The sequence below is a fragment of the Lasioglossum baleicum genome, chromosome 6 (genome assembly GCF_051020765.1).
Source record: "Lasioglossum baleicum chromosome 6, iyLasBale1, whole genome shotgun sequence".
In the NCBI taxonomy this organism is placed as follows: domain Eukaryota; kingdom Metazoa; phylum Arthropoda; class Insecta; order Hymenoptera; family Halictidae; genus Lasioglossum; species Lasioglossum baleicum.
In genome coordinates this window covers 15,684,503-15,696,717 of record NC_134934.1, presented here as the reverse complement: position 1 = coordinate 15,696,717, position 12,215 = coordinate 15,684,503, and the positions used below count along the sequence as shown (strand labels likewise).

The window sequence follows — 12,215 nt, the reverse complement described above, 5'->3', positions numbered from 1 at the left end:
TATGCGTATGACTATAATTTACAATTTACATACTGATTATCTTTCGTTTTCACTTTCTTGTAAAATAATTACCGTGTAAAGTGATTAATAATTATGTAGAAGATCGATACTAGGCACAAGTGGAAAATTATGGAACTATTACTGCATAAAAGTAAAGTCAAATTTGTTGAAAATATCGACAGCTGCGAGTAGAATCTAAATGTTTAATAAAGAAAACAACTAATCGAACAAGTTTATGAAAACACCTAATACCGGATACAAATGTTTCGTTTTTAAAGAGAAAGAGCCAGACAACAGATTCAAAAGAAAAACGGGTTTTTGTTCCTTTGAACTTTATTCAGTTCCAACTACCAAATCTGAAATACTCGAGAAGGGTGCGTAGCTTTAAAGAGATCAACGATTAATCTTCTACTACGTTGTAGCTGCACTTTTTGTATTAACGTAAGGTGATGTAGCGATAACAAATTCAGCGGATGCTTTTAAGAAGAAGAAACTGAAAGTTTTGTTGTTATTAAATCGATACTTATTTCACTATAAGAATAGGCACTCTGAGGAACAATCACTTTACTTTTATTGCAAAAGATTCTCAACAGCAAACAACAGATTCTAAAGATCTGTACAGTAAAAGAATTAAAAATAAGACGTAATTCTTTTACTTTATCCGACGAGTATCTCTCATCCGTGTAAAGATTAATTACATTATCTATAACATTCTGTAATCTCTCGTAAATGTCGAAGTACATAATAGAAGCAGGAAAATTCAATATCTACTTTAAAATTGAACAATTTATTACGAACCGAACAGGATAACAAAGGTACATAATACCTTTGCTATTATATTGTACTTGCTTAAAGTCACTTCTTACACGATATATTAAATAACTGAAAACATTAAATTTACAAATTCAAGAAATTAGTACTACAAACATTCTTGCATTTAATTAAAATCCTTATATTCTAGATGAACCACTCAAATGCACAATTTCCTTTAACCATTCTGGCGTTAGGTAACAATAATTTTTTCTTTTTATACACACTGACTATTATTGTTTCTGTGAGTAGCACGTAAATAACATGATTATTTTAACTAAGTCCTGCAGTGTACCCCGTTCCGTAGTACACAGTCTGAAGTTACTTTCTATGATCAGAAACACTATTAAATCTTTCATGCACTTCTGTTAAGCATTACTTCGGTGCTTTACGATCAAGAATTTATCATCAGAAATTTGAAAAAACATAGCTGTGAACGTTTGATAATGAATTCAGCCAAAGAGTTTGTACGCCTTGTCGAACAGGACTATCTTACAGCTTGTTTCGGTTTTTCTTGATCTTGCTGTTTCTTAAGCTGTTTTTCTCTCATTCGCTCTGCATCTCTAAAATTACAAAGGTAATTTAGCCGAAGATAGCGTAACATCTGAAAACGCGTTGTATAAAATTCAACTTTAAAGAGTGTTAATAATAATTATAGAATCAAAACTGCGTTTATACACATTTTCCGAGAATTTACACAGGGTGAGCCTTGCAACGTGACGATCTCAAATAACTCGTAAGTTATTGGGTTGGAAAAAAGTTCGTAGCATTTTCAAATTAAGAATCAAAGATAAAATTAAAGTATTTATTCATATGTGTATTCAATAACACGAGAAGTTATCTCGAAAATGGCAAAATGTAATAGAACAGGATGGAAAATATGTTATTGAATAAATCTATGAATAAATATCTGAATTTTAGCTTTCAATTTTAATTTACAAACGCTACGAACTACAACAGAATGTTTCGAACAAAAGTTGCGTGGTTTCCTGGGGGACATACAGCGCTCTAATCTGTTTTTCATTACTTTGCTTTTTCATCGAGAGGGTCGCCTTCAGTTTTTTAAATGGAATGTCTACTATTTTTTCTCAATTCAGATAAATTATGAATAGACTGTGGATCTTCATGAAAAATAAAAATTTTCTGCATCAATTTTAAAAAACACAGGCCGAGGAAAAAGTTCTTTCCTTCTTTAATAATTATAGTGGGTTAAAAATAATACATTGGTGTATCTAAATTCTCTTTGCCTCTAATCTTTTTTAAATTGGACTCATCCATTTTTGTTATAAATGCATTGAATCCACAGTCTAATTATGAAATTCTACGTAGAAAAGTATCACTACAAAGTGTTGGACTTGAAATGAATAATTACTTATTACGTAAAAATATATAAATAAATCACATGAAATCATTACCTTGCTTTACGCTGTTCCAACGAGAGACCTTTGTTGCTATCTTGTTCAGAAGCTGCTTTCTTTACAGTTTTTTTCATATTTTTGGCACGTGCTAATTCGCGCTGGTTTCCACCTAAACCAATAAGAAAAATACGTAATCCGCTTATCTCATAGAACAATACTGTGCATTATAATTAAACTCCGGATATTATGCATTTATAACAAAAATGAGCAAGTGCAATTTAAAACAGTGAAAATATTGAAAGATTTCTGAGGGTATTAATATATTATTTTCATCACATTAAAATTATTAATAAAGAATATAAATTTATATTTAGCTCCTGCATCTTGCAATTGATGCACAAACTTTTTATTTTGCATAAACATCCGAACCCTTTGCACTCGAATGGTGCATTTATGCAGGTATAATATATTCATGCAATTATTCAATTCGTCTGTATTCTATAAATTGTAAAAAACCCGACTGTTGTATAAGAAAACAGGTTCAATTCATAAAAGATTACATGGAATAAAAATGATCTAGATTGAAAGAAATATCTTCATTTTCGAGTTAAAATCGCTTCGAGTCCAAAGGATTAACACAAGATATCAACAATTCTACTACATAAATAGAAAAGTGTCTTTACTACACGTAAAATCAAAAACCGAACGTGTTCTAACCAATAAAATTTTGTTCATTGATCTATTTAAAGTGTCTAAATAAACAGATTAAATTTACAATTTCCAGGTATACATATGTACAGATGAAACGTCTTCAGATATTAAAGAATAACAGCTAAACGATTGAAAATAGTAGATGATAAATAAACTAAATCAAAACAAACAGTCGAAATTAAACCATAGATAATAAAGAGCCATTTTGCGAATTTTCTAGAAGTACATCTTCAGAGGAAAAAACGTGGTTGAACTAGAATTTAGATGTGGAATGTAAATCAGGAGCGTAAAATATAATGGAGCACGATACATGAAAGCCGTATGTATAGAAATTCAAGAGAAAAACATAAACTCTGTAAACGAAAGCGAAACGGAGTGGAAAAAATGTAATTGTCGTGGAAGTAAATAGTGAGGGATATCGTTGCGTGTTCTACATGGAAAAGCAAATAGAATGTTATAAATAGTGTGTGCAATCGATAAAAGTGTAATTCGTATGGGAAATTTCTATTTAAACAGTGTATCTTCAATGTTGAAGTACTCATCGGACAAATGGCAGACGTAAAATATACGTTGCTCGAAATTTTCATCGGCACACTGCGATTACTTCACGCGGGATATTACGGCGATATTGGCAAACACTTACGGGTCATTCTTTCAGTTCTTGATCTGCAATGAGCAAGTACTTAAAAATTTTGTCCCCGAGAGAGTACCGCGAAAAAGCACGGCCGTGCACCTCAACTCTTTACTGCTATAGACTAATTTCTAAACCAAAATAAATCTTGCGTCGTCTCAGTTGACAAACATCGATGAGTCCGCCATCTGTATACGAGTTCTATTTTCATTGACTTCTCCTGGTAAACTGCACATTATTTATTGTTTGTCGCATAAAATCTGCGATTCATCACTGAAAAATTACAGTTCGAACGTGCACGTACTCGTCATTTCAAGACACAGATTCACGAACAGTCATGTTTCTTATCTGGAGACGTACGAGAGAGAAATTAGTATCGTTTTCGACGCGATAATTAACCCTTTGAACTTTCGAAAATTGAACATTTCTTCGGACATATGTAGAATATTTCCATTCTGTATGATTTTTTAAAAATTTTATGGATATGAAATCGGTATAATAGCTCGTGCAATATCTAAATGTTTAGTAATTGATGATGTCACAGACTCTACAGACATTGCATCCAATTGCATCTTATGGACTTTTTTGTCAATGCTCCGGGGGGCTCTATCAGGCTCTATACATGCAGATATCCTCTCCAATCTTCTCTGCACCTAGTGCACCTCTCTGATATAAGTAAGAGCATGACATATGTATACAATACTTATAGACCCGGCATAGGGTAAGCATAGGATGCAGTGTTCCAAGATAACGGAGTACATGTACCCACAAGTCGTCGCGTTATAAGATAATTCTAAATGGTGGATAGCGATATAAAAACGAGGGATGCAAGAATATATATGTATATTTTAATTGTAGCGTTTTTAAAATGGAAGTACGTATATATTTATTGAAGCGTATTTATTGAGTATTGAATCTTACGTTTACCTCGCAGTAATGACACCGTTCGCGCGTGTGTCTATAAATATGTATGTATAATTGAATCTAAAGAAAGAAATAATTAATTTTAAATATTCTTTGGACGAAATTGATTTGCAAAAGGTTGAATTTAGAGTGTCTATTGGTGTCTATATATGTATATATAGTAGAATTAAGACTGTAAGTTGTTGTTGTAAGAACAAATGTGTTGAAAAATTTTTAATAAAGATCTTACGAATGAATATCTATGATTATTTCAAACTTATTAAAAAAACAGATATCTTTCAAAAGAACCGCGCTGTACAGCGTGTTTATGGAACATCTGTTGGCCATGCTTCATGAAAATCAGTGACGATGCCGCAATGGCGGGTTCCATAGAGATTCCGCTTCGTGACACAGATGAGGTGAATATTACCGTTTCTAACCCTCAGATTGTTTATTTCTAAGATACTAGAAAAAAGTAATACTAGTTCTGTTGTATTTACGTTCGGTGAAACTTGAAATTTTTCCGTCAATCGTGATAAAAAGATGTTTTAGTGAACCTAACCTGAACGTGAAATTTTGTGAGCAATAAAGCGTCGTTCATACGATGTAACTGTACACAATTGTTGCTCGATTATGCGTATATTAAAATTTATTTTACAATATCGTATCTCAATAACTATTGATTCGATCCAATTGAAAAACCTACCTTATCGTTAAAAAATCTTATTCTATCGTTACTCTGTTGAAATTATTTTCAGTGTATGTGTCATATTTGTAACATACACATTAAAATGTTTGGTCTTTTAGCCGTTTGTTAATTCTTCAATAAATTGAATTTTTACCTACCATCTGTCTAATTAAATGCCTCAACCATGCCATAGTGTTATTTCACAACTTCGCTGTAAAAGTATAGTATTCTTTTTAATTTGAACATTGCATTTTGTTAGGTAATAGAACTCTACCTTGATCAATTACCAGACGGAGATGAAGTTCTTGGAATCTTACGGCAAGAACATGCTCAACTTAATATCTGGGTCAATTTGGCCGTATGTATCTAAAATATAGTTACGACAACTATGACACGAATGTTGTCAGATTTCAAATGTATTATTTTTGATTATAGCTCGAATATTATAAGCAACAGAAAATCGAAGATTTTATTAAAATACTCGAATCTTCTCGGATCGATGCGAACATTGATTATCGTGACTATGAAAAAGATCAAATGCGTGCGTTGGACATGTTGGCGGCATACTATGTCCAAGAAGCCAACAGAGAGAAAAATAAGGATAAAAAGAGAGATCTGTTTACAAAAGCTACGTTACTGTATACGACTGCCGATAAGATCATTATGTATGACCAGGTATATATCTTTTTTATCGATATCAGATGCTAATTACCCTTCCGACCTAAACAATGTGTACGTCGTGTTTTTACTGTAGTATCAAATTCGACAGCATTTAGTATGATTTTTATTTATCTTGTATGTGTACAGCTGTCTTAAAATTTGTCTATGTAAACATCCGCAGTCTAGTTAGTATATATTTCATATCTTACTCGATCATTTCTTGATTTTTATCTATGAATCTTTAATCTTTATCTATAAACAGGATTTAATTTGGTACCACTGTCTTAAAATTAGTCTACAAAAATTGGAGATTGCATAAATCTTAATTTTTTTATGAATATAAAGATACGAAAGTAATCGTGTCGCACGTAGGTTTGTCTCTTCAATTTGATATGTCGCAGAGTTTCCGCTCTTTCTTTCTGAACTTGCTCAGATGTGGGTTTGTTTATTTTACAAAGCGTAAGAGATCTATGTGTAGACGACGATGCTTGGTGCTCGAAATGTTTTTGCTGCCACGATCGGTTCACTCTTAGCAGTCATAGCTCCAATGAGTAAACATGCGTCAAGATGTGCATCTCCATTGGGTCGGAAGAGCTAAAGAAATATCTACAGTTGTCATACGAATATAATTTATGTTAAAGAATCACTTACTTGGCCGAGCTTACTTTTGCCTCTTGGAAGGGGATAAGATGGACCAAGCCGATGCGCAGTTCAATTTTGTACTAAATCAATCTCCGAATAATATCCCCTCTCTGCTTGGTAAAGCATGTATAGCATTCAACAAAAAGGATTACCGTGGTGCACTTGCCTTCTATAAAAAAGCTTTGAGAACAAATCCCAATTGTCCGGCTGCTGTGAGACTTGGAATGGGTCATTGTTTTATGAAACTAAGTAACCAAGAAAAAGCACGTTTGGCCTTCGAAAGAGCTTTACAATTAGATGGACAATGTGTCGGAGCGCTAGTCGGACTATCTGTCTTAAAATTGAATCAACAACAACCCGATAGTATCAGAACTGGAGTACAGATGTTATCGAAAGCGTATACAATAGATTCAACAAATCCCATGGTGTTGAACCACTTGGCGAATCATTTTTTCTTTAAGAAGGATTATAATAAAGTGCAACACTTAGCGCTTCATGCTTTCCACAACACGGAGAACGAAGCTATGCGCGCAGAAAGTTGTTACCAATTGGCTAGAGCTTTTCACGTTCAGGTAAATTTTATTCGACGTAATAGGAACTCCAATCAGTTTTGACGATTCCCTTATTAATTGATTAAAATGCTGCAGGGTGACTACGACCAAGCATTTCAATACTATTATCAAGCCACACAATTCGCACCTCCAGTGTTCGTTTTACCTCACTTCGGTTTAGGTCAGATGTACGTTTACCGAGGAGACGCAGAAAATGTTCGTATATTATATTAGTTATTTATTATTTTATTGTATTCATTATATTAGAAGTTATAATCGTATCAATAGAAGAAACTTGAATAGTTGCGTTTTGTAATTGCAGGCTGCGCAATGTTTTGAAAAAGTGTTGAAAGCTCAGCCAGGCAACTATGAGACAATGAAAATTCTTGGATCGCTGTACGCAAATTCGAGTTCGCAATCGAAACGCGACATCGCCAAGAATCATCTTCGCAAAGTAACGGAACAGTTTCCTGATGACGTGGAAGCATGGATCGAGCTGGCTCAAATATTAGAACAAAGCGACCTTAATGCAGCCTTAAACGCATACGGTACTGCAACTAGAATTTTAAAAGAGAAGGTCCAAGCAGACATACCACCTGAAATTTTAAATAATGTTGGAGCTCTGCATTACAGGTGTGCGATCCACGTTTTACCGTAACTTTGTATCTTGCAGGGTTTGCAATCCTGCGCCATTTTCAATCCTACCGGATAGATTATTCATTTTAAGTCTCACTTTGTATAATACTTTAATAATACCTTTTAACACAGAGTAATAAAAAACAGATTACAGCACTGTACGTCCCCCAGGAAACCATGCAACTTTTGTTCGAAACATTTTTTCCTACAACAAATAACTTATGAGTAGACTGCGGGATTCTTCGGGATTCTGCGGGATTGCAATCTCTGTCTTGTACATCACTCGTATACAATCTTGCATATATGGTTGATATTGATGGATAAAGAAAATAATGATTTACGTTTCAGACTTGGAAATTTGGAGGAGGCTAGAAAGAATTTAGAAGAATCACTGGCGCGTTCGAAAGCCGATGCCTTACACGATTCTGTATATTATAATTCTATCGCGGTTACGACCACGTATAATTTAGCACGACTGAACGAAGCTTTATGCGTGTTCGACAAAGCGGAGAAGTTGTACAAAGACATTTTAAAGGAGCATCCGAATTATGTAGATTGTTATTTACGTCTTGGCTGTATGGCGCGGGACAAAGGACAAATTTATGAAGCATCCGATTGGTTCAAGGATGCTTTGAGAATTAATAACGAGCATCCAGACGCGTGGTCACTTTTGGGTAATTTGCATTTGGCAAAAATGGAATGGGGTCCTGGTCAGAAGAAATTCGAAAGAATTTTGAAAAACCCCACAACCAGTACAGATGCTTATTCACTGATTGCTCTGGGCAACATTTGGCTACAAACTTTGCATCAAAGTGGAAAGGATAAGGATCGAGAGAAGCGTCATCAAGATAGAGCGCTGGCTATGTATAAACAGGTATTAATATCGGAAATATTTGTTTTCGATAGGATTTCCGTAATTCTAACGATTTGTATACGAAACTTCTAGGTTTTGCGAAACGATCCAAAGAATATTTGGGCGGCGAACGGGATTGGGGCAGTATTAGCACATAAAGGCTGTGTAAACGAAGCCAGAGATATTTTCGCTCAGGTGCGAGAGGCGACCGCAGACTTTTGCGACGTTTGGTTGAACATCGCGCACATCTATGTGGAGCAGAAACAATTTGTCAGCGCCATTCAGATGGTAACGATATATGCTCAATATTAAAAATCACTCCAACAATAATTTTCTACTTTATAAATAATGTTACAGTACGAGAATTGCCTGCGTAAATTTTACAAATACCATCATGTTGAAGTCCTTCAGTACCTCGGCAGAGCTTACTTCAAAGCAGGTAAATTGAAGGAAGCAAAGTTGACACTGTTGAAGGTAAGCGCAAAACAATTTATCAGTGCTCCGGATTTATTTGAAGGGGTAGTCTCGTTTATAGGGTTGCAAGGGTGCGGGATGCTTCTTATCTTACAAGATCGTAGATAAAAGATCAATCTAGGCCACAATCGCCTTCAAAAGTCCTACTAGAGCTGTGACAGTTACATGCTGTTGAATAATACAAATTACACCTCGTAATTGAGGCGTTTATTTATTTATTGAGCATTATCGAAAAATGAGAGGGCGCATCTCGCACCATTGCAATCCTGTAAACGAGTCTACCTCGTTAAAGTATAAACGAACAAATCATATTTCTTTCAGGCACGAAGAGTAGCCCCGCAAGATACAGTTTTGTTATACAATATCGCGCTCGTGCTTCAGCGTTTGGCAACGCAGATATTGAAAGATGAAAAATCTACTTTGACCACTGTGCTGCAAGCGGTTCACGAATTAGGACTTTCGCATAAATATTTTCAGTATCTATCGACACACGGAGACAGAATGGAACAGCTTGCAGAGGCAGAAGCTAGGAGATGTCAGGACTTGTTGTCTCAAGCACAATATCACGTTGCTCGGGCTAGAAGGTTGGACGAGGAAGAGAAGATGCTGAGAAGAAAACAAGAAGAAGAACGGTAATAACAACGACGTCAAATATCTCGAATAGTAATTGAAACTTGATTGTAATTTGAATAAATATTTTCAGACAAGCATTTAAAATGCGCCAGACAGAAGAGCAACGGAAGCTCGAAGAACTGCGCAGACAGAAAGAAGAAGAGATGCTGCAGAAACGACAGGAGTATGTTGAAAAAACGAAAAATGTGTTGGTGTTCGGAGAAATGCCATCGGAGAAGTCTGGTAGGAAAGGGAAGAAAGTACGCGCTGATCAGTACGTCAGCGATAGCAGTGGTTCTGGAAGGGAAGAAGGTAGGGAAGAAGCTCCGAGAGAAAAGAAATCGCGGAAAAGGAAAAGTAGTAGCGAACGTAAAGAGAAGAAAAGCAAAGGCAAACGACGCAAGGGTAGCGGCGGAACTGGTGAGACATTCGCTTGAACGAACAACTGTAAACATACCAAATCTTTCATTTAATAAGCAAGAATATTTTCTGACTTTCGTGTTCAGGTTCAGACAGTGATCGACCCAAGCCGAAACGTGGCAGAAAAGTCGGAGTTGGTAAGAAGGATAAGTTTCGGAAAAGCACTGCCGAGACTTCGAAGGGTAAGATGCCCTTATCGAAGGAAACAATATCGACGAGCGAATCCGACAGTGACTCGGGAGGTCTTAAAATTGCTAGCGGGTAAGAAAGATTCTAAGAGAGTTTGATCAAAGACAGCAGATTTTATGCGTTTATGACAAAATAGAGAGTAGGTGTAATTTAGAACAGCGAAAACATTACTCAAAATTTAAATTTAGTGTTTCAAACATAAACACAAACGTGTCGACCACACTAGCAAACACTCATTTCGAATTAGAGTAGTGATTTCATTGAATAAAAATTGATTTATGTTGGAGTGATGTAAAGTTCCATGTAACCATCAGTTATGTCGAAAGTGGAGTGCGACTAATTGAAGGTTAAAAATACTGTTATATTATTTCTAGCCTATTAAACATATCGTAGGGCATTTTAGAAAAGTTGTTTATCATGTCTTCTGTTTGTTAACATGCCTTGAACGAAAAGAAATTTCTGTTTCGCTCCAGGTTGTTGAAAATCAGGCAGAACATTTTTATTTTGCATAAAGATCCGCTGTCTAGCGATCAACGAAATGAAGTGGATTTGTTTTACCAATAAATTGCTTTTCAGGGGTGAGAGCGGAAACGAGGGTCGCCCACGAGGAAGCAGAAGAATCGCATCGGACTCCGAAGGATCTCGAGCATCGCGATCTCGATCTAGAAGTCGATCCAGAAGTAGTTCGCGATCACGATCTCGATCTGGATCACGATCACGATCACGATCACGATCACGATCACGATCCCGATCCCGATCACGATCCCGATCTCGATCTGGATCGAAGTCTAGGAGTCCTTCTCGATCCAAGAGCCGATCGAGATCGAGGTCAGGCTCAGCGAAGAGTAGATCACGTTCAAGGTCAGGTTCCAGATCAAGGTCTGGTTCAAGGAAAAGTAGATCGCGATCGCGCAGTGGTTCAAGGAAAAGTGGATCACCGGCAAGATCGAGGTCGGGATCTAGGCGTAGCGAATCAAGATCAAGGTCACCCAGCAATTCTAGGAAAGCGATGTCGAGGTCAAGGTCGAGGAGCGGCTCACCGGATGAACGCAGATCTAGAAGTCGATCGAAATCCAAATCTGTTTCGAAGTCTAGATCACGATCAATATCACGATCACGATCGCGATCACGATCGGGTTCAAGGTCGAAGTCTGGCTCTCGAAGCCGGAGCCCCAGCGGATCTGCAAGGTAATTGTTTAGGGGATTGCATTTTTCTTTTATAATTAATTACTTTTCTCCTACAAAGGCTCTTTCCATTAAAAATAAAATATTATTTCATTCCACTTTCTTAAAATTTGTCTACAAACATTGGAAAATGCTTTGGAATTTGAAAAATTCGAAAATGATGATTACACATTACACATTTCTTGTACTGTTACCAATTTTCGAAAGCAAAATATGGGTATATATAAAACAGATAGAGAAATTAATTTGAAAACCACTCCCATTTCAAAGAAATGTAATCAACTAAACCTCCAGTGTATTAGAGAAGAATGATGTTTAAATTTTTATTGTTGTACCAACAACCGCGGAATTCGTGAGACCATAGCTTCGATACATAAATGAATATCAATGTTCTAAGAATTATACGAATTAAAATGAGAATGTATTAATATACGTGTTTTTGAATACACGTACAAAACCAGGATTTGTAATTGAAAATGGTGATTTCTTTTTGTTTCAGATCCGCAACTCCGGAATCTAGGAAATCCGTGTCGGGAAGCGACGTTGGCTCTCGTCATTCTAGCTCGGACCGTGGTGGCGGAGGCGAAGGCAGAGGCGGAGGCGGTAGTGAAAGCGAATGAACGCTGCACTCAGGTGAAGACAACTGGCGAGACACGTGAAACGTACATTGTCACTGTTAAATGCATATATATATACCTTTTTGTAAGAGTGAATTTACATATGAAATATACAACTTCCCGAGAGATTTCACGAGAGACGACTCTGTCGTGTCTAGAGGAACGGTCATTCGAATCGTTCGGCGCACGGAAATATATTTATAAATGCGCACGAATGTAACGTGCAATGACTGCTTTTAGGTTTTGTTCGATGTTAATTTCAATGACAACGTTGT

General features: G+C 36.2%; 2 protein-coding genes across 2 annotated transcripts; one reads left to right on the top strand and one right to left on the bottom strand.

The window, feature by feature from the left end:
- Positions 1–768: 768 nt before the first annotated feature.
- Positions 769–3,850, bottom strand: LOC143209973 (putative SERF-like protein). The gene is made up of 3 exons (XM_076426343.1): positions 3,523–3,850; positions 2,226–2,337; positions 769–1,373 (listed from the first exon to the last, which is right to left on the bottom strand). Exons 1-3 carry the CDS (start codon positions 3,527–3,529, stop codon positions 1,298–1,300), a joined length of 195 nt encoding a protein of 64 aa, XP_076282458.1. The 5' UTR covers positions 3,530–3,850; the 3' UTR covers positions 769–1,297.
- An 853-nt stretch (positions 3,851–4,703) lies between these two features.
- On the top strand, positions 4,704–12,091 carry Ctr9 (RNA polymerase-associated protein Ctr9). The gene is made up of 14 exons (XM_076426335.1): positions 4,704–4,832; positions 5,361–5,459; positions 5,537–5,776; positions 6,403–6,975; positions 7,051–7,170; positions 7,277–7,587; positions 7,939–8,464; positions 8,537–8,731; positions 8,801–8,917; positions 9,239–9,549; positions 9,621–9,949; positions 10,036–10,210; positions 10,715–11,326; positions 11,823–12,091. Exons 1-14 carry the CDS (start codon positions 4,767–4,769, stop codon positions 11,941–11,943), a joined length of 3,795 nt encoding a protein of 1,264 aa, XP_076282450.1. The 5' UTR covers positions 4,704–4,766; the 3' UTR covers positions 11,944–12,091.
- The last annotated feature ends 124 nt before the right edge of the window (positions 12,092–12,215 follow it).